The sequence below is a fragment of the Sceloporus occidentalis genome, unplaced genomic scaffold (genome assembly GCF_023333645.1).
Source record: "Sceloporus occidentalis isolate IW3139 unplaced genomic scaffold, rSceOcc1.0.p SCAF_74, whole genome shotgun sequence".
NCBI lineage: Eukaryota > Metazoa > Chordata > Lepidosauria > Squamata > Phrynosomatidae > Sceloporus > Sceloporus occidentalis.
This window is the reverse complement of record NW_028317054.1, coordinates 3,317,725-3,341,436: the sequence shown is the minus strand read 5'-3', so window position 1 is coordinate 3,341,436 and position 23,712 is coordinate 3,317,725. Positions and strand designations below refer to the sequence as shown.

General features: G+C 38.9%; 1 protein-coding gene across 1 annotated transcript in view; it reads left to right on the top strand.

Moving 5' to 3' along the window:
- LOC149285965 (dynein axonemal heavy chain 11-like) overlaps positions 1–23,712 on the top strand; it is a 141,486-nt gene that overhangs the window by 53,259 nt on the left and 64,515 nt on the right. The window contains exons 42-54 of the mRNA XM_089494671.1: positions 2,822–2,972; positions 4,456–4,587; positions 6,726–6,899; positions 11,558–11,762; positions 11,846–12,011; positions 12,712–12,814; positions 12,935–13,174; positions 13,426–13,587; positions 14,465–14,658; positions 15,528–15,690; positions 17,657–17,780; positions 19,735–19,877; positions 23,164–23,325. Of these exons, the coding sequence (XP_089350797.1) occupies positions 2,822–2,972; positions 4,456–4,587; positions 6,726–6,899; positions 11,558–11,762; positions 11,846–12,011; positions 12,712–12,814; positions 12,935–13,174; positions 13,426–13,587; positions 14,465–14,658; positions 15,528–15,690; positions 17,657–17,780; positions 19,735–19,877; positions 23,164–23,325 (2,119 nt within the window). The remainder of the gene's footprint in view (positions 1–2,821; positions 2,973–4,455; positions 4,588–6,725; positions 6,900–11,557; positions 11,763–11,845; positions 12,012–12,711; positions 12,815–12,934; positions 13,175–13,425; positions 13,588–14,464; positions 14,659–15,527; positions 15,691–17,656; positions 17,781–19,734; positions 19,878–23,163; positions 23,326–23,712) is intronic.

Genomic DNA, 23,712 nt, shown 5'->3' with positions numbered 1-23,712 from the left:
TGTCTGAGGGGATTATCTTCAGTAGACAGCCAGGATCTGCCACCATTGTTTCAATTAAATGTTGTATAAATCAGTCTCCCCCCCTATTGTATTGTTAATCTCGTTACTGCCCCTGTTGTCTCTCGGAGGCAGATTAAGGGGGCGGTTTGTGTCCCAATATCTTATTTTATGTTAATGGATGTTTTGATGGATATATCCAGCCCTGTGTGTCCAAAATAAATCAGTCTTTGTTTGGTTTTACCCTACACTGAGTCTAGGCTAGTGACTGGGGAACTGGGGAAAGTGTGCTGTCCCAGGCTAAGGGAGCACAAGACAGCGGAGGTAGTCGGTCGGACTAGCCAGCTCCGTGACATTGGTGGCAAGCGGCGGGATTGCTTCTTAGTCTGAGGGACACTTACTTTCTACCGGGATTAACTGACAGGACGGCAGACTTCGGTCGCCTTGACGAGGGCATGGATGTGGTATCAGAATTCCAGGGGCTGCTGCGGGTCATCCTCTCCTGCTACACCACTACTCTGCCTACAGAACAATACCAGAATCTGAGGCAACTGGTTCGACGGTCACTATGGCAGAGGGCTGTTATATGCCGGGGTCAGTGTCTTCCAAGCCCTGAACAAAAGATTAGAGACCAGCGGGAACTACGGATGTCATTCCTGGGACAGCAACCCCAGGAGCAATGGGTATCCGAATTGGACAAGCTGGTCCAACAGGAGGTAGAGCTGGAAGATCACTATAGGGCTCTGCAGTGGTATACAGAACAAGCCTATTGGGGAACTGCGAAATAATGTTCTCCAGAGGGCTATGACTTTGGTGGCCCAGGATTATTATGGTATAGTCTTCAGGAGGATCCGGACTTCGGAAGTACAGCGGAGTGGCGGATTGAGGACATCCGGGATTTCAGGGAGTGGGACCCCCCAGATGCACTAGGACTTAAAGGTGATTTAGACTTTTTAATTACACAGGAGTGGGAACTGGAGAAGGCGTATAAAAAACTGACCGCGTTCAACAGAAAGCCCCTGTGTCCAGGGATTTTGTGGATGTTATTGAGTCGTCATCTGAGGATGTTGATCCAGGCGGGGTGGATGGGACTGCGGTCTCCACCCCTGAGTCACAGGGATACTGGGCAGCTAATCCAGATCCGATACCAGAGCTATGTGACTTTACACCACAACCAGATCCAGAGATTGTGGATCTAATTGATTTTACATCTGAGGATGTTGGTCCGGGAGGGCTTGCAACTGGCTTTCCTTCCCAGGTAAAGGAAGAAAGTTTTCTGTGTGTAATGGATGGGACTGCGGTCTCGACTAGCACCCACCCAGCTGAAGAGCTGGCAACAGGGCAGAGCGCTGCTGGCTTCTGCCCCACACCTTCAATGGCTACACGGATCCAGGGAGATGCGGCAGCCGGCCCATCTCCCCAGCGGCAGCTCACCAGTCCGGGAGCGGAGAAACCGGCCCTCCCTCCCCAGCGGCAGGCCGACCCACAAGATTCCCTAACCCCAGCTGAAGCGCTGTCAACCGGACAGAGCATCGCTGGCCTCTGCCCAGCACCTACCAAAGCTGCAGGAATTCAGGGAGATACAGCGGCCGACCCGCCCCCCCCAGCAGAAGCAGAGAGGTGGAACAGCCGGTCCATCTCCCCAGTGGAAGAACCTAATTCCAGGACCGGAGGAACCTGACCTCCCTCCTCAACAACAGCAGGAGCACCAGGGAGGGGATGCAGGCGGCATCACTCCCCAGCGGTACCCAGAAGATGACGCATGCGGCCCATCTCCCCAGCAGGAGGACCAATTTTGGAAGGGCATTGATGGGCCAAATAAACTGACTGACTACGGAGTCAACCCGTTTGGGGGTCTCATCCTGTGTCAGTCCAATTCGGAGGGGGGAGAATTGTGACGGAAGCCTCCATCACTGGGACCACTGGAGAAGCCTGACTGCCAGCCTCCTCCCTATTGACTATGGGCCCTGAGTTTGTAAAGGCTTCTGTGGCTACCCCCAGCAGTATCATCTCATCACTGGCTGAGGGGATTATCTCCAGCAGACAGCCAGGATCTGCCACCAGGGAGTGACCACCATTGTTTCAGTTTAATATTGTATTGTTAATCTCGTTACTGCCCCTGTTGTCTCTCGGAGGCAGATTAAGGGGGCGGTTTGTGTCCCAATATCTTATTTTATGTTAATGTGTGTTTTGCTGGATATATCCAGCCCTGTGTGTCCAAAAAAAATCAGTCTTTGGTTGGTTTTACCCTACACTGAGTCTCGGCTAGTGACTGGGGAACTGGGGAAAGTGTGTTGTCCCAGGCTAAGGGAGCACAAGACAGCGGAGGTAGTCGGTCGGACTAGCCAGCTCCGTGACAAGAGCGCTTACCCATGGGGAGTCCTGCATGTAGCCGTCCGGCAATACTTTGCTTTCCAAGCGTACTTACACTAATATGGGATATTTAATCAATGAACATTGATCATTTTTGCCTACATATTCCTCGCTGTCTTCCACATCAGAACCTATGATTTCTGAAAAAATACACCCATAGTTTATCAGTGAGTGTTCTTACTCCCCGCTTGTTGGTACTGTCCACCAATAAAAGCACGTACATTTACAGGTTCAGGGTCTTTTCAGTTCTTTTCATAAAAGAAAAAGAGGTATTTTATTTTTTTTAACAGTTTTGGTGGATTTTTTTCCAATATCAACTTCTGCTCTCATGTAATAGATGAAATGTTTATTTAAACACATTTTTTACATTATTTCCTTTTTATTTTTTGAATTTCAAGACCTGATGTTTCTTCTAACTTTGTTTTGCATTGGATTTCACTTTTTTTATTAGTTATGTTACCAGCTGGATTGAAACTCGTAGAGCACAGACAGAAAGGGCAAATTTGACCATATTGTTTGATAAGTATGTTCCTTACTGCTTGGAGCAAGTGCGATGTAATTTAAAAACTATAACGCCAATCCCAGAAATCAGCATGGTTCAGGTAAAGGCATTGCATTTCATTTTCCTCCTTTTTGTATTAAATACAATCCTCTGTGTTTCGAAATTGCCGTACAATGAATGTTATCATAATGAAAGAAACCAGCCATGATTATGAACTATATGTACAAAATCCTCTTTATTTTCTTTAAAGTTTTAAGGGTCACAGAATTTCTTGTACTCCACTTGGTATAGTTTGCAACTTCTGTTAGCCATGCAGCTCTTGGCTGTACGTGATGGGAGTTGCAGTCCACAACACTTATATTTAATTAAAAATATCCTATCGACTGAATGGAGGAGGACTATGGCCTTGTCTTTCCTTACTTGTGCAGTGGCATAGGGGCAATTAATAAACCTTGGGTAAAAAGGGCATTTAGTATGTGTATACCCCATCAACCACCATCTTGTGCTCAGTGATATGGGTGTAAACTAGACATGTTCAAATGGGCCAAAAACAAATTGGACTGATTTTTAAGTTTGTTTTTGGCCCATTTGTTTTCTGCCCATTCGGTTCGGCTGAAACACACTTTCTAGATGTTTCCCTCATTTCTCTGCCAACCACTTCTGCTTCTGTTGAAAACACATATTCTTCTTTTTTTTTAAGCTATTTTATACTTTTTCTTCGTATTCAACCTTTAATCTGCAATCTTCGTCCGCATCTCAGTGGAAATAACCAGGTGGGAACTTCCACCAAAATGATGGCGCTTGCGGTGCTTTAGGTGATGTCCTCTGCCCCAATTAGATGATGGGGAGAGGACATTGCCTAAAGCATCGTCATTTTGCCCTCACTTCTTGTGTCAATATGGCGGTGCTTGCTATGATGTCATCTCCCTGATCCTCCAATCCTCCTAAAGCTGAACAAATTTTAAACCTTTTAATAGAATAGAATTGTAAAGACTCGCTAAATGGCTCTAATTGACTTATTTGTAAAAGATATTCTTGATTCCAGTATTCAAGAAGGTACATCAACATACAAAATCACCAGTTGGACGCTTATTTATGATCACAGCAATGTAGAGTACAAAGGAGTCAGCTCCAGACAGTGTGATGCTGATAATCTACCACTTCACGCTGAGACTGGGGCAAAAACCTTGAGATATATGACTATATGCAGTAACAGCCTGCTCATATAAAATTTTTTATGATATATGTGTATTTTGAAACACAGATTTCACATTTCATCATTCTGGTATTATTAGTGTAGGTCATTAACCTTCCAGCTAGTTGAATGATAATGGTCGTTCACCTTTTAATCTTTCGAGCTGCGATGCACTTAGCTCAAATTTTGTGCATACGCTAATTGATTTGAATGGAAAATACTTGACTAGGTTATTATGCTCAACATTACTGCCCCATGCTCTCCATATATATTGCTAAGTGGAATGATGAAAATGCACAATAGACATATTACCCCAAGATAAATAGTTTTTAGTGTTCCACGTTATGTTGTTACCTACCAAATAACTTGTGTTGTTTGTTCCTTGTAGACACTATGCTCTCTACTAGACTGTCTCCTTACTGCTGACAATATTCCTCCAGATTCTCCCCGTGAACTATACGAAATTTATTTTGTTTTTGCTTGTGTCTGGTCATTTGGAGGAGCTCTCTTTCAAGATCAGGTAAGAAAGTGTTTTGTTTTTTTTTTATTTTATTTTACTTCCATTTCAAGCTCTTATCAATCATCTAATAAACTTTTTCTTGTTTGAGCATTAAAGGAACATGGTTGCAATAAAATATATTTATGTTTTATATAATATGTGTTAAACCATAGGTCCATTTGTAAAATACATTTGGGTATATATTTATTTAAAATACATGTATGGTTTTATTTCAAATGTAATTTACTCTGACCAAAAAAAGACATTCAAATTATATATTGATCTATATATTGTTGGAAACAACAGAAAATGTGGAAATCATCAAGTAATAACAATTGGTTTGAAGTAGGGCATATTCCCCAAAGTGGTTCCCAATGATACATGTTAGAGATAATCACTGGATGAGGTACATATCTTCTAGACAAGTAACTGGTGACGGAGGGGGAGAGGGGATTAGCCATTTCCATCTAATTACCGTATTTGCTCGATTATAAGACGACCCTGATTATAAGACGACCCCCCAAAATCTGAATATTAACTTAGGAAAAAAAGAAAAAGCCTGAATATAAGACGACCCTAAAGGAAAAAAGTTTTACCAGTAAATGTTAATTCATGTAAACTATTTTTTTTAATAAAAGCTATGATTGAGAAAAATATTTTTTTTGTTTTTATTTCTTGTATTTTCCAACCTGTCCCCCAGTTACGCACATCTGCCCCCAGGCTTGCCACTCCAATATGGCACTGTGGCCCATGATATGCCTTTTAACCCTCTATATGCCACTGTGCCCCATGGTATGCCTTTTGACCCCCTATGTGCCACTCTGCCTCCAGAAATGCCTTATACCCCTATATGCCACTCTGCCTCCAGAAATGCCTTATACCCCTATATCCCATTCTGGCATTTAGGGGGTTAAAATGCATATTATGGGGCAGAGTGGCATATAGGGAGGTATAAGGCATTTCAGGAGGCAGAGTGGCATTAAGGGAGTTAAAAGGCATTGTATAGAGCACTCTGCCTCCAGAAATGCCTTATACCCCTATATGCCACTCTGGCATTTAGGGGGTTAAAATGCATATTATGGGGCAGAGTGGCATATAGGTGTATAAGGCATTTCAGGAGGCAGAGTGCTCTATTAAATGCCCCCTTAACGCCACTCCAGAAATGCCCTATGCCCCCATTTAACACACACACACACACACACACACACACACACACACACACACACACACACACACACACACCCTATACCCCCATTTAACTAACACACACACACACACACACTCTCCCCTCCCCTCTCAGCCCTCTCTTACCGGTGCTTCCAGCCGGGGCAGCGGGTTGACGTCGCCTTCTGCTGCAGCCGGAAGGAGGTGGAGTTGGCAGCGGGGGTTTGTATCCGTCCGTCGCGTATACTTTCCCCGGCTGTCAGAGATCAGAGTTCCCCGCACCGGTGCGGGGAACTCTGATCTCTGACAGTCGGGGAAGGTTTGCGCGACGGACGCAGACAACCCCCGCTGCTAGCCACACCTCCTTCCGGCTGCAGCGGACGTTGTCTACGCGGATCGCGTAGACGTCAACCCGCTGCCCCGGCAATACAGCAGGAAGCACCGGTAAGTGTGTGTATGATGGGGGGGGGGGTGAGACAGGAGGATCCAGGTCCCCTGCAGCGGTGCGGGGGATCTGGATCTTAGTCTCCTAATCAGACTCTATTTGAGGTCTGATTAGAAGACGACCCCGATTAGAAGACGAGGGGTATTTTTCAGAGCATTTGCTCTGAAAAAAACCTCGTCTTATAATCGAGCAAATACGGTACTTTCTCTGTTAACAGCTGGCCTGGGATAGGGCTTGAGTTTACATATGGCCTACTACAGATTAAATGGACCCCTAGGTGTTATAATACTGTAATAATACTGAAATTGCCTCTTTTTCTGTTCTGTTGAATGGTTATTGTTCTGTACATGATGTTTGTAAACATAATAATATAGCCCACATTGATTTGCCCTTTAGCAACATGATGTGAATATTTTTTAATCATCCTTTTTGTATATTTTTGGTTGACTTTCCTTGACTTGATACCATTAAGATTTATACCATTTTGACCACTGCCAAGTTATTGGGTTGTATACGCTTCTTTTAAGCCAATCTCAACTCTTTGTTTCAGCTAATTGATTATCGTTTGGAATTTAGTAGATGGTGGAATAAAGAAATGAGAACCATTAAATTCCCTTCGAGTGGCACAGTTTTTGATTATTTTATTGATCCTAATACAAAGAAATTCACTCCTTGGGCTGAGGGAATTCCAGAGTTCGAAATGGCTCCAGATGTTCCTTTACAGGTAAGTTATCTCTCCAGCAGTGATATATGTGATGGCCAGGACCCTTCCCAGTGGGGTGTGGGGCACAGTGTGAACTTTAACTGGGATCCCATTAGCAATGTGCCTATGATGACTGCCCTGTTTTGCTCTATATAAAAGGTGGTCGTGGTCTTTGTACAATACACTGTTCAGGTCCCAATTCCCCATAAAGTAAAGTCAGGGCAGTGTAAGGGGAGACTGCAGGAAGGAATAGGAAAAAGGACTTCTATCATAATGAAATATTTTTTCAGTGTACTTTTAATTAAATGTAATACATGTCTCCTGGAAAATTATTATAGCTGTGTTGTACCTGGTAAGAAACAAATGTCTCTTGTTTTTATTTAGTGCACAATGAGGTCTGTTCAGTAACCCCTTCCATCCTATAGGAAGGGCAAGGGAAAGGTATAGGATGGAATACCTAAACTCCAAACCAAAGGGTTAACTCCATTATAACCCTCTCAACCAGGGCTAGCGCTACCTGCAGGCAAGGTAGACGCCGGCCTAGAGTGCAGATCTACCAGAGTGTCTGGCTCAGTATAAATTGATAGGAGTCATGCTGCACCACCATTAGTGTCTGGCTCAGTATATAGTGAAGGAAGCTATGCTGTACCACTGTCTATGTCTGGCTTAGTATATAATAATAAGTGTCATGCTGTACCACCATCTATGTGTGGATCACTATATAATGATAAGAGTCATGTTGTACCACCATCGGTGTCTGGTTTGCTATAGGAGTTATGCTGTGCCACTGTCAGTGGCAATGCACTTGTGAAACTAACGTGATCTCTAAAATGCCTGAATGTGAGTTAGGAAATGTAGTCACCCTAGTACCCCAGCAGCTACTGTGTCTCGACATGAAGGAGAGAGAGGTGTCGCTCTGAATGAGCAAGTGTGTAGAAAGCCTCCTGCTGCCCCAAACAAGTGATGAAGTGCTCGGGCAGTGTAGCAGGGGCCGGCTTTTGTATATATATATATATATATATATATATATATATAAGTCGTCCAAGCTCCTCGCTCCAGCTCCTCCATTTTGGAGTAATCGAGGATGACCAGGGGCATCTTCAACACAATGAAGTTTATGTGTATGATGTGTACACATGACTCTGACCCCAAGTTTTATTTTTTAAAACCCAGTGTTTAGTTAAATCCTTGCACCAGCCTTCTCTCCACAGGTAGTGTTTTACTTTCCACACCACCACACAAGGGTTGGGCAGTTGCCCTCCCCTTAGTTTATAGGGGGTCCAGATGTGCCCCTGTTTTTCATTTTTAAATGTATTTTATTTCAAATATATTTTTTTAAAATTAAGGAAGCATTTGTTGTGTTTCAGGCATTTTAATAAGAATTTCACATTTTATGTGTGCTTAGTTTATATTTCATTTGGGTTTATTATTGTTTTTTTCCCCTATTTTATTTTGTCTAAATCAGTTACAATACCTTCAAGGTTGTGAAGGGCTGAAATTGACAGAGCTATGGCTCTTTTAAGTCCCTGTTGTCCATTTACATTTTAATGTTCCTTGGTTTGGATTAACAACCTTACTACTGTACTGGGTTCCTGTTCTGAAGTCAAGACTTAAAATTAATTCAATAGCCCAGATTTACAGCCATTCTATATTTCACAAGGCAGAATCAATAATGTGACTGAAGTGAAGGAGATAAAAATTTATGGTATCTTGCAATTTAATGGTTGAAAAGATGCAATTGTAGAGATCATAAATTGTGAAGGAGTTTATGCTTCATTGCCTCTGGTTCAGTACTTGCCGTTAGGTTCTGATTTGTGACTATTCACGAGGTGTGATTAATGAGGTGATCGATTCCTGCTTCAGCGCAGTAAAGCAGTTGTAATGCTCTCCATTAGAATAAATAAAATAAATTGACTGAAGCTTTATAAAAACTGTGTAACATTTAAAATCTAAAATGTCAAATTTTTTTCTTGTTACAATTTAGCTTTCTTCAGACAGTTTCCACCTACGTTCGTCATTCATTGTCATTCTATGATGATGATATTGTACAAGCCCATGTGGGTTTGGGTTAGTTTTATGCAAAGCTTATTGAAGAGGAAAAAGAGGGAGTTAAATGGGGGATGATTAGTATCTAATAGGACAGACAGCTAGAACTGATGTGTTAGCCCTGTGATCTACAGAGGTGATTTCAACTCCTTTCAAAGCCTTGTGGCCCTCTAGGGTTAAAAGTTCTTTATAATTTATATAGATTTTTGTTTGTCTGTAGATGTTTAGGCACATATTGCCATCTCTATACTGTTTCCAATAACTTTTCTTTAAAACAGATAGTAAACATTAGAGAACTTTCTTCTAAGCTCACTCGCTGTTGACCAATAAAGATACTCTTCATTAGGTGCAATGATGGGGTACCGCATAAAGTATAGCCATTTTTCTTCCATGTTTCTGACACCTGTCAAGAGAAACTGTTCAAAATGCCATGCAAAGTCTCCAAACTGAATCCCAAACTCTGACCTACATGTGAAGTAATTTCCACCTCTCAGGTTCTACACCAGGGGTCCTCAACACCAGCCGGTGACAGCCACAGACAGGGCAGGAATTCCACATAGTTTTGAATTGTTCATTAAGGTGTCCATGCTCAGACTGGGATATCCAGAAATTGTGTTTCTGCCTCTCAAGGACTGGAGTTGTGCACCATTGTTCTATACTACATTTATGAGACAAAATTAAACATTAATGGCAAGATTTGATTTAAAGATATTGTCATTCATTGCCTGTTTTAATGGTCCCTTCATCAGGTCCAATAGTTTGATTAATGCATAATGAGGAATATTACGATTTTCTTGCAATTTGTACATTAGAAATGTATCTGTTGCATCTAAATGTATTCTTAATGCAAGTAACAGTAGAGTCACCGTGAATTGTGCTTTAGTTAGAAGTCAACGTCAGTTTTGTAAAGAGACACGGTGCTCAATTCCAGCCAACTCAGTCAAGATGAGCACGACTCAACCAGTTACTGTACGCTTAGTAAATAATTTGCAGAGCTTCAAAAGAGAAACACACAGGATAACTTTCTGAAGGAAAAAGCATTGGACTCAATCTTTTGACTTCACATATATTGTTGTCACTGTAACCCATCCCTTTTCCTTTCAAGAATAAGATGAAGAATTCCGAAACTCATTTTGTGGCACATGCAATTAAATATTTGAAAGAATTCACCCTTCTGTCATTTTCAATTTTTATCTACTACATTTTGTCTGTCTACAGTACATCTCTTGTCTGATATTTCTTGTCTAAATCACTCAACACACATTAGCACATTTCTCAGTGTATTAGGAATTGATCATGCATTCATGCCTTCTTCAATTTCAACAGTGCTTTCAAGTGCTAGGCCCTATTATAATTAATTTGAATATAATAAGAAGAATATCCTCCGTCGTTAACCCTGTGTGTGTGGAAGTGTATGTTGTATTATTCTGTCGTGCGGTCCATTCCTTCCAGTGTCACTGTGGGTTAAATGCAAATATATATTTAAAGAACATTTAGTTGTCTGCCTTGCAATATTGAACTTTCTGGGAGATGTTGTAACATAACCTCTTAAGTGGCTCATGTGACATTCTCTAAGGGTAAGGGTACCAAATATTTTCTGTAACGGTGGAAAATCTTTAAGATATACAGAATTTACTTTACATAAAAAGCCTAATAAAAATAAATACATACAAAAAAAAGCAAGTTAGTGTTAATGAAGAATGATTACACTTTAATTATTATTATATTATTATATTATTATTATTTATTATTATAAGCAGCGCTTCCTACAATACATATATTCAATGGGTATGAGGAGACTAGAATTGAAAGACTAAGACAAACCGATACATTAGGTGGAGAGCGTCCGGCTCGCAAGCTTACAATCCTGAGTGGTTCTAAACCCAGCGTTAACCCAGCAGTTATAGTACATGGATCAATAGGATCTATACAAGGAAAAAAGGAACATCCCCTTTAATTAATAATTAAACAAATTTGTGATTAATATCGATACCTAGAAATTTGCCAGGGCTGGCAGTCCAGAGCAACCACTCTTCATTGGAGGGCCCTGCCGGCGACCAATAGAGTCACTCTTACGCACCTTTAAAATCCTGGCACCAAAGTTGATGCGTACTGTTACTGCATTAACTCCGTATTAACCCCCTGCTAAAAAAAAGGCAAAAAACAAAGAAAAAAACCACTAAGAATTTACTCAAATGTTTGCCTGAAAAGGACCCGGGAGTAGGCGAATATTCATGGAATACAAACGTTTTTCTTCTTCACAAAGACGAACACGAAGACTTGGCCTGCGCCAAGTCTTTATTAACTGTAATAAGTGTAATAATGATCCCTTTATCATGTCCAATAGCTTGATTAATCCATAATAGTGAGATTTTTATTTTTTGAATGTAGCTGATGCATCTAAATGTATTCTGAACTCAGTCCCTTCTACATTTGTTTCTTTGAAAGCTGTACGATCATGATAAATGGAGGTTCCAAGGCTGTGAAGAAGTGCCCCATGTAGCTTGCTGGCTAATTTGTCTGTTTTTTTATCCATTTTATTTGAGAACTGTTCAGAAGATGACACCTGCTTTTGTTATGTAAAGTTACATGCATGATTCTATGTATTTTTATCTTCATGCATGTCTTTGTAGACTGTCCTAGTGCACACAGCTGAAACCGTACGTCTGCGATATTTTTTGGATTTACTGATTGAAAAAGGGAAACCCATAATGTTGGTTGGCAATGCTGGTGTTGGCAAAACTGTTCTGGTGTCTGACAAATTTACACAATTACCGGAAGAATACATGGTTGCCAAGGTACCATTTAACTACTACACAACTTCTGCTATGCTCCAACGTAAGTGATACGGATTCGGAATTGATGACCTGTGTACTTTTGGTTGATACTGTTTAACCTTACAAGTAATGTCATGTGTGCAGGTGTCCTAGAAAAGCCATTAGAGAAGAAAGCCGGAAGAAACTATTCTCCATCAGGAACAAAAAAACTGATTTATTTTATAGACGACCTGAACATGCCAGAAGTTGATGCCTACAGCACCGTGCAGCCTCACACATTAATTAGACAGCATCTTGATTATAGTCACTGGTGAGCATTTCATGAGCCTCTAAAATTGGTCAACAGCAGGAATGGGGAAGAAAGGGAAGCCTCTTCCAATGTGAACCTTGTAATTCTACGTTTGGCTCCATGTTCAGCATCTCAACAGCGATTTCTCATCTGGGTGTTTCGTGGTCTATCAGACCTGGTAGGGTTCCTTATTGGATTTGTTCTGGGGGGGGCTTGGATGCCGATCCATCCCTAGACCAAACTTGGAAAATGTTTTATGGATGCTAAGGCACCTAGGTATATGAGATACATCGCAAAAATCTCTCTGTTTACTCTAAGTTACCCATGTTCCATAATTGATAACATTATGTAAGCCGAGTCCTAACCTAAAACCAAAAAGTTCTAGAACGTCTATTAGAGATCATTTGGGTCATAATCATTCATTTTAAGTAAATGCAAGCAAGTATTGAAAACTATCCAGTGTTTTTTTTAATTATGGCTAAATTATGACCATGGTTTCCTATTTGCCAACAAAGGCCAAGGGAACCTACATTCGGTTTTACCCAGAAGTTCATTGTATTGTAATAAACTGTATTTTGATATTGTATATCAGATATGACAAAAATGATTGAATTGCTTATGAGTGTAAACTTTTAGTCTCCCAAATAAGTAAGTTATCATATTATTCATAAATCACAAAACATTCTTAGTCTGAATGGATTTCTCTATACAACCGCCACAGGTATGACAGACAGAAGCTAATAGCAAAGGAAATTCACAACTGTCAATATATAACATGCATGAATCCCACTGCTGGAAGTTTTTCCATTAATCCCCGTCTTCAGGTAATTGATACGCTTTCACTCGGTGTCAACTGCATAGCTACTTTTTTGTTATTGATTGATTATGTACCAAATGTGTAGAAGAAACATTTGATATCTTATCCCTTTTCCTATCATTTTCAGAGGCATTTCTCTGTGTTTGCTGTGCATTTTCCTGGATCAGATGCCTTGAATACCATTTACGGCAGAATTATTAGTGCACATTTTCAGAATGGTGGTTTCAGCTACAGCGTACAGAAATCCGTACCTACCCTCATACAGGCGGCCATCTGCCTCCACCACAAAATGACCCAGAATTTCCTTCCCACTGCAATCAGATTCCACTACATGTTTAATCTGAGGGATCTGACCCATGTATTTCAGGTAAAACCATGTGCTTTATTTTTTGTTCTTTTTTCTGTTTAATAGCATGTTTTTCATTTTCTGCAAGCAAAAAGCAGAACCCCTAAATATTTCAAAACTTACTCACATCCATCCTCCTACAGTGGTCATAAGGATGTAGGTATATTTTTCACCCATACCTTTGCCAGATTTTACGTTATGTGGAATCGCTGAAAATGTAATTTCCTATGAATGCAAAATGTAATTAATGTAATTATATGTATACTTTCTAGGGAATGCTTCTTGCGTCATCTGAGAGCATTCGGTTCTCTAGTGATCTGGTTCACTTGTGGCTCCATGAATCTTCCAGAGTGTACTCTGATAAACTAATGGAAGAAAAGGACGTGGAACATTTCAAAAAGGTCCTCATTGATACTACCAAAAGATATTTTGAGGTGAGATGCTTGACTAGTTGAATATATAAATGGGTAAAATTAGGTAATTTTAGACCTTACTCCCAAATATAGATTTTGTTTCACTTATAGGGACACAGCAGCCATCACATGCACTTTAAGGAATGTGATAGGTGGGTGGTACATGTTCCATATGCATGATTCTCTCTCCCCTCCACCATCAATTTGACTTGTAGGAAAGTTGTTTGGCTGAACACGTTTTGCTATGTGATGTACTTATCGTTAGTCAGCTCTGGCTTGGCAAGGGTTTCAGGTAGTTCTAAGCATATTAGCAGAAAGAGCACTCCAAGTGCACGGATTAGAAAATAAGGCATTTTACAGAGTTTCACAGGCCATGTAGTTTGCAAAATAAATATAGCATGTTGGGGTAAAGACATGCAAATTTGGAACATTTTGGAATAGTTCTATCCTTCTGTTACATTGCTGATTTACATCTGCCAACATTGCATGTTGATGCCCCTGATGTAGTGCAGTGTTGTTTTCACCCTCCACAAAAAACTTAACGCACATTCATTCACATGCATACACGCACACATATTCACACACACATACATACACACGTTTTTCTACAGATGCAGTTTATTTGGGTATATATGTGAGATTCTGTTGGGGCATAAATGGAGTAATTTGAAGAATAATCCATGTCCGTTGTGGCACGCGTGCCATAGGTTCACCATTGCTGATCTAAAGCCTCTTCACATTGTCAGATGTATTTTTATGGAAATGTCTTTAAAATGTCTGATCTTACTTTCTCTTAGAGTCAGAGAAAGTTTTAAATAGTATAGACCCATTTTCAGTTATTTGGTTATTAAGCTTATATTTTTTATGAAAACCATTCTGAATCATTTTTCTCTTGTAGGGTGTTGATGAGCACATATTTATACATAAGCCATTAATTTATTGTCATTTTGCTCATGGAGTCGGGGAACCTCGTTATTTCCCCGTGTCTGATTGGGAAAAGCTGGTCAGAATTTTAACAGATGCACTTGAGCACTACAACGAAATTCATGCCTCAATGAATCTTGTTCTCTTTGAAGAAGCCATTCAACACATGTGAGTTTAGTTTTTCTTTGTTCCTTTTGCTCTATATTTCAATTTCCAAAAAAAGTTTAATTGTGAAAAGTGAAAGGCTGAAAGCATAGATAAAATGCCCCCTGACTCTGAAACCAAGGTACAGTTTGAAACTGAATGCAGCCTATTGTATTTGTAAATATTGAATTTGCAGAATTGAAATAACTGAAGGCCAGAGAGGCCAAGCAGAATAAACATAGTTAATTACAAAATTGTGATCTAGTTACTAAATAATATATTGTAATGTGAAGACCATGATGGTAATCAGGCAAGGGAGAACTACAGAGGCAGAAGCATAATAGGGATCACATATGAGGACTGGCAACCTTCAGATATTGCCATTTTGCTATAATAACATCTTGTACTGTAGACAAGAAAAGATATAATCTGTGAAATATAAGAAAGTTTTCATATTTGTTGCATGTACAATCAAAGTGGGTCTTTGCATCAAGGCAGACTAGATGGGCCAAATGGTTCTTATCTGCTGTCAATGTCAATGTTTCCATGTTTCTGATGAACCATGACAATTCAATGAATATGCCTTGATATAATAACAAATGATAAAGCATCAATTTATTGTCATTTTGCTCGTGGTGTTGGGGAAGCTAGCATAGCCTCCACACATTTTCTTTGTTACTTTATTAAAATGTAATTTTTCATTGTATGTTTGCTGTTTTCCAAGACCGCCACCAATAAAGTGGATTGGGATCAATGCAGCAGGTTTGGTGATGTTCAGTTGAGTTACAAACTGTATTGTATTTAGTTTCTTTTGCTTATAACGTACATATATTAAGTTGTTAATTGAATAGGTCATGAAAATAACATTCTCCTTTTTTCTTCTTATTTTGTAGCTGCCGGATTAGCCGAATTCTGGAGTTTCCCTATGGCAATGCTCTCTTAATTGGTGTTGGAGGAAGTGGGAAGCAAAGCTTATGTCGCTTGACAGCTTTTCTTTGCTCTCTTGAAGTTTTCCAAATAACCCTTCGTAAAGGATACAGCATCAATGATCTCAGGGTAAGGCTTCTACAAAGCCAAAATTAGGACAAATGCAATGAAGATGGTGCACATATTTACTTTTTTTTTTTTTATTTGCATTTCCTGATTTACCTTTAATTACCTAAATTTACTTTCAAAATTATTATTTTAAATAATAATCAGAACTTTTTATGAGATGATCGATGAACACAAGATACACACGGCATTAAGTGGTTTTGTAGTAAAATCAATGGTAGAAGAGACATGATCCCTTTTTCTCTGTTAAGGAAGGGCTACTAGGGATATAGTTAGTTTTATTTCCAAAAGAAAATTAGCACTAAAATAAACATTGAAATATCTCCAGTAACATTGCTTTGGTGATTATTTCACATTAGGATCCTCCCAGAGGTCTTAATAAATATCATCAATTTGTTTGAATTGTGTTAGTAGCCTTCGGTGACAGTACCGCGGCATAGTAGGGCACTGGTAAATATATAACACACGATCCCTGTTGCCACAGAAGTCAGAGACAAACATCTTTTGAGTTACAAAACAGTGTTTTGCAGAAACTATTTGTTGTTATTGTGTGCTATATAATTTCATTTGTTCTTCATTTTGGCACAATTAAAACTTTAGGATTGATGAAGCCTTTTTGTATAAATACGACTCAGACTAATGCCTTTCTTAATTATCCTTTTGCAAATATTGTTTTAGAAAACAATCTGCAGGTCAATGCAGAATAAGCAATGTCACAATTACAGAAAACAAATAAACCAATTTCTTAACTCATCCTTAATTGCTGTAAAGGTCTTTTGAGTTTCTATATGTGATGTTACAGTTGCCATGGTTTCCAACTTTACATTTAGAGAGTATGTTTGTTTGCATACTGAATCCACAGTGCCGTTTGTACGTTGTACTTTATTCTGTTGCCTGTGAATGTAGAATTTGTTTGCTCGTTTGTCTGTGTGTTCTACAGCAACATCCATATTTATTTCAAACTCAATAAAAATTGTACAATCTACAGAAAAAACTGGAGTTGTTTGAGGTTGTAAACAATTCTTAATAGAATATTTAACTATGATGCAAAGAATTACTAGCCTTTTTTAGTCAATCATGACTGCGAACGTCTAGGGTCAGCAAAATATAAATATTTATTGATATTCAGCACATAGCGCTAGATAGAGGTCATGAAATGTGTTTTATTGGTGTACTGTGGTTCTGTGTACTGAACGCCCTACAGATAACGGTGAAAACATTTATTACGGTGGTCATCATAATCAATTAAGAATAACCTTATTCTCACATCATCTGGTATATCTATAAAGATCATAACTTTAGTTTTTAGATGCTTTCAAATACTCTAGGGTTTGTGTTCTGCCTAGGGGTAAATTGCTCACTCACCCCAAATCATATTTTTAAGTACATTTCAGGGTCATTCTCTTTATTGGAATTCATTGTACTTTTTAGATATTATCAGTTACCTTGTTTTTTATAGGAAGAAATGTAACACTACAATGTCTCAGGAACTGTCAAGCCATTTAAAATAGACAGTTTCATGCCCTTTTGATTAATATAAGGTTGTTTTACTTACATGTACTTACTTTTATTACGTACGGTCGGGGGAGAGCTAGTACTGGCTCCAGCCCCCTTCCATGGACATATGTACATACACACATTCTCGTACATGCTTATACTTGGAGCCTGGCTTAAGCCCTGCTAGCTTATTTTAAGTGAGCAGCACCTACTTCCCTGAGGGGCTGGCCCAGTTCACTTGAGTCATGTGACCCAACAGAGTACCTATTTCAGTGGGCTGGCCCAAGTCAGACCAATCCTTTTTGAAAAGTTTGGAGGGAGTCAGCCCATCCTTGTACATAATGGAATGTTATGAAATGGAATTTTCTGAATGCGGTACAAGACCAATAAATAATTATTCCAAAATGCTAAATAATTTTGAATTAAAGACACACCTGGAAATATTTTTACTAACCATTCTATATCTTTGCAGAGCGATATAGCGGCACTATACTTCAAAGTAGGGGTGAAGAATATTGGCACCGTCTTCCTGCACACAGATGCCCAGATCCCGGATGAAAGATTTCTTGTTCTAGTTAATGACGTGCTGGCATCAGGTAGCTTATATATATTTTGTATGTATTTATTTATTTAGTGCAGCTTATTTGTATGATATGTGTCAATTCAGTCAGTCTTTAAAAGTATTTATAAACATATGTTTTAAATGTTGTATTAAAAATGAAATCAATTAGCAAAGATAAAAAAAAACCTAAAATGTGTAAACATTAAGTTTCATATGCATTCCATATTATTGTACTTTTCAAAAGCCTCTGAGGCTCATTTAGTCTGTTTGTGCCCTTTTATTTTTACCATTCTGTTACAATTTTAGTTAAGATTAATAGATTTAGCTTATCCCCACATCATTTGAGCGTACTGGATTGGTCTCTGTGGCTTTAAATAATGAACACGAAAGATGAAGGAAATTGCATGAAAAATAAACCTTTTGCAAATACATTCATGATCAAAACATTTCAGAAATATAACATTTTAAATGAACGCAGGGCATGGGGTTTTGAATAGGCTTCATCAGCAGATGTGAGAGGTCATCTCTGCAGATTTGCAATAGGAGTTGTCAACTCACCTCTGTGACACAAGAGAAACAACTTGCTTAATATAATGAGTCGCAATCAGCAATAATTTGGTTTATTAGGAATTTATTTTCTTTTTCTTAAATAGGTTTTTATCTCCTCTTGTTTCAGCAAAAAAATATGTGATCAGACAGGAGCCAGAAATATACAATTAAAGCTGCAGGGCTAGAAAAAAAAATCACCATCATCATTAATAATTGTTCAGACTTTACCAAAAATATGAGGAAAGGGTTAGGAAATAAAACCCATTGTTCATCGTTCCTCAGTTAAGAGCATTTAAGGTCAAATTAGTAATATTAATTGGGCAGATAATTTTAAATTCATTACATTTTATTTAATATAGCTATTACTATAGGGGAGAGTGAAAATGAACAGTAACATTGAAATTCACAATCTACAGAATTGACAATAACGTTAACGTATATTAACATATAGTGGTACGGAAAGGGGTCTTGGCCTAGCATGTTTAAACTGTATAAAATAATTAAATAGATACTTTAATAGCTTACAAGATCTGCAAGACACAGGGCTTACTTTCGCTATGCCTAATAACTGCATTTAGGACAATTTTTCAGATTTGATTGATCACAGGAATAAAAAAAATAATAATACTGAGCTTCTTTTAAATAGCTATAATTTGTTACAGAAATTAAGTTAAGCACATTGATAAACACATGCATTTATCTATAATATGACCTGGAAGCATATTGTTGCTCCCGTTTATTTGCTTATTATTATTATTATTTTAAATAAATACACCATTTTAATTATAATGATGTAATTATATAACAAGGTACCAGTAGGAATAAATATACTGTTTATAATGTATAAAAATCTATTTAAATACCAAATTTCGAAAGTGCCCTTATTACCACTCATCCTGACCAGACCATTTTATTGGTTGATCAAAACTTTGCACCAGATTAACTTTTATACACAAAAAAAACATATATCGCGGTACCTTCGCTGATCACCTTGCAATCACTGGCTGTGCATTATATGATCTGGCTTCATAAAAAGTGCCAAATCAGTAATGAGGATTATAGAGAGCAGATTGAACGTGCTTAGAAAGGTGTTAAAATTGATTTATTTAACTGCTCTTAGAATAAATACCCCTAACTAGATGTAGCTCACAACACCCTTATTCTTGGTAGAATGGTCCAAGTGCCTTCCGACATCATCCCCAACAGATCTGTTGTCTAATCAAATAGTGGATGCATTCCCTGCCTTCAATTGCCCTCTACAAAAAAGAAATAAAAATATCCACTTTGCTGTGTGTATTTTAAAGAATTGTTTGGTCTTGGTATGCTAACGATAAAGTTTCGACTTTTAGTCATTTTGAATTCCTTCTAAACCTTTAAGCGTGTTAAAAATGTATTTCTGCTGTTTGCCATACATGCTGTATAATATCTGTATTGTGCAGGTGATATTCCTGATCTTTTTAGTGAAGATGAGATAGACAGCATTGTGTCTTCCATAAGGATGGAATTGCGAGCTCTTGGCCATCCGGACTCCAGAGAGAATTGCTGGCAGTTTTTCATCGACAGAATACGCCGACAGCTGAAGGTAAGGATAAAAGAATGAAAAGGGATTAAACAATACAGTCTCTATCATTCAGAAGAAAAAAGAAAACCCCAAATTTTACTGGCTCACTGCCATTTGTGTCTGATACCCTGATGATTCATTGTTATATTAAACAATCCTTTAACCATTATCACATTTTTTCCACAGGTGAAAAAAAAGGAATATTTATCCATTAGTTATATTTTGTTAACAAGATTCTATAAAACAGGCATTGCTTCCCTTGTAAAATTATTGATGTGGTTTCATTTTGTCTGCTGTTATTGAATGATAAGATGGCATGTATTGTGGAATCAGAACTTTCGGTGTTGCCTTCAATAAATATCAAAGAGTCCATCTGTGCGACTACATATATCTGGACTATAAAATCTGAATTTATACATATTTGCCCTCAGAGGCTCAAATGGTTCTGGTGAGATTTATTAATACATACAGGTAATGATAACAAATATTATTTCAAAACATTAAAAGAGGAAATCTAGTAGTTATGAAGAATATATGTTGTTGATATCTTTTTAGTTCTCATATTATGCTCCCTTATGATGTAAGATCATGCGCAAAAAAACCTAGTTGACTTCCTTGGGCCTACGATTCTTAGGGGACAGGCAGCTGCTCAGATACAGTATTTAAATTGTCTGTTAATGGCTAGTATGGAGTTGTTACTGCTTTTTTTTTGTGTAAGGGGTTTAGACAGATTGCTCCAGCAGGTTCTGTGTGTGAGTGATCTGCCACCGGTACGGCCTCCTTATATTGAAAGCACCGGCCCAGCCTTCATGCAGAAACTTAAGAGCTGGGGTTTGCGTGGCAGGGATAAATTGCCCTGTATGTAAATCAAGCAGGAAAGAGGCTCCAAATTGGTATTTTGCCTAGGGCCCCATAGCATGTTAATCCGGTTCTGGAGATGAGACTCTGGGAATGATTTATACTAATGTGGTGGTGTAACCAGAGTTACAGTGGCACCGGGGTAGAAAAAAATGTTGCACCCCCCCATGATACACCTTGTCCTACTGGTCGTAAGGCTACAGCCCCATACACACACATATACACATACACTACCCTTACACATCCATGCTCACAAACACACACCCATACACTGCCCCTACACACACATATGCACTGCACATATACACCCATATGCTCTGCCTATATAGACACATACTGTATGCACTGTCCATATACACACATATGCACTGCCCATATACACACATATGCACTTCCCTTACAAATGCCTCACACACACATATATACATGCACTGTGCTTACACATGCCTGTCCAAACACCCACACAGTGTACTTACACAGGTCTGCCCATACACACACACATATAAATACACTGCCCTTCATACATGTCTGCCCATACACACACATGCACTGGCCATTTATACACATATACACCCATATGCACTGCCATATACACACATATGCACTGCCCATATACACACATATACACTACCGTTATACACTGCCCTTACACACACACATAACTTAAACACTGTCCTTACACACACCTGCCCATACAGACACATATACAATGTCCTTACACAAACATACACACATACACTACCCTTACACACACCTGCCCAAACACATATACACTGCCCTTTTATAGGTATGTCCATACACACATATATACACATGGATGTTTGCCCATACACACATACATACTGGCTCACACTAGCCCTTTCAGCAACGTTTTCTCCCCATCATCTTCCCTTTGTCTCACTATCCCCTTCCCCTTTTACTCCCCATCTCTTACCTTTCTCATTTCTCTCTCACATCTTCCTCTTTTGTCTTCCATCATTTATCTTCCAACTTGTTGTGGGAGCATGAGGTCTGTCACCCCTCGCCCTGAAGACCATCTGTATAGGAGGCGGCCTACCGGGAAATCTCCCAGTAGGCCAGTACAGCTCTATCTGCATCCCTCTGTAGATACACTATTGATGGCAACACATGTATGGTTTAGCCAAAGAGGTCTTCAGAATAGATTGGCCCATCATAATTATCAGTGATGAGTTTTTCCATCTTATTGTGACTTATCACTTAGTGAAAGTACCATATTGCCGGCATCCTGACTTTTGGGAGTCCCAGATTTTTGCTGCATGAAGAGAACTACATTTCTGCACCATTTTCTATATTATGTTGATTTCAAAAGACAAACACATAGAAATGGGCTTTATTTTTAAGGAGTCCATTCAGCTGCTGTTTTACATAATTCAGAACATATTTCTCTTATGTTATATGGCACTCGACACATAGCGTCCATTTGGTTTCCTTTACAGTCTCTGGTTCAGCAAAAGTACTGGGAAATAGAATCAACGTTTGAGGTACCCAATTTTTGTGGATCTGGCACCTATTAGTAGTGCCTTTTACTTCCATTGATCAAGTTGTGGTTTGAAGTTTTGAACCATTCCCACTGTGTAGAGTTCACAGGGAAGCATGAAAGTGAGAGAAATCTGGGGGAGGGAATGGCAGCCTAATAGCCTCCCAAAGTCTTGGCTTTAGCCTTTTTATCTAAATTCTCCTTTTAAGTGCTGCTCACAAAGTCCAATGATCGAACAGGGAGAATTTGTGGTCTTGCATAGAATTCCAAAACTGTCCTCAAGTCTAATTCAGATTTCTGTCTTATTTGTTACGAATTTCTAAAAATGTAAATCTTGTGAGAGTTAAAAAAAATTAAATTAAAAAAGCAATTTTAATTACCCCTATGTTCAATAGCATGTAAGTGTGGAGAGAAAATAATAACTGAAGTATTTAAGTCTATTTCGTTATGCTTCTTGCTTTATGCTGACATGCCATCTGACAATTATATTACAACTCCTTAATTCTGTTCCCGATGGTATGGTTACTGCAGTTAGCTAGGGTAGACTATGGAATGCATACTGTTTACTGGAATACAAAGGAGGTTGTGTATGCTTTCATCACCATAGCTGGGTTAGACCCAGAGTCTCCAGGTGAAGCTCTGCTTACTCGGGATTTCCAGGTCATTTTCTTCTTTCTCCAGGCAGAGCAGTGGTGTTAGGCCATGCCCACTTTCCTCCCACTCTCCACCCTCAAAAGGCTGTCTGGGGATAGCCCAGTCCATAAACATGTCCAGAGCCGGCCCCTGCACACAACTAGCCCTGCCCCTTCACAAAACCTAGGGAGTTCACACATATACTCATACACCTTGCTCCTTGGATTATTACTTTGCATCTTGCATCCATCTGTTCACATATATTTATAAGAAAGAACTGAAAGATAACAAAATGCTTTATGTTTATTTTTTTAACAGGTTGTTTTGTGTTTTTCACCTGTTGGTTTCACATTGAGAGCCAGGGCCAGAAAATTCCCAGCCCTTGTAAATTGCACGTCTATCAACTGGTTTCACGCATGGCCACAAGTGGCCCTTCAGTCCGTTAGCAGCAGTTTTATCCAGAAACTAGATGGAATTGATGTAAGTATAACATCTTAATAATTTGGTATTATATCAAAACAAAACGTTGGAGAAATATATAATTAAGTAATTATTTTACTTATCCTCTGCTATGTCTTGGCAGAAAACTAAACTTTCACACTCAAAATTCATATTTTCACATTAATAAATATTTCTATGATATGGTGGCTATAATCTAGATGATTAAGATAACATGTAAGAATTTTGTCCCCATAAAAAAATGTGTGATTTTGTGGGTGTACAATTTATATTTTCAATGTAAATGTCTAATTATATGTACAACAATTATGTGGAGACATTCTGTTATAAAGAACAAAGTCCGCCAAGAGATCATTCTGTATTATTTCTTTTATATCTAACATCTTGGAATGCCCATACACAAGTGAG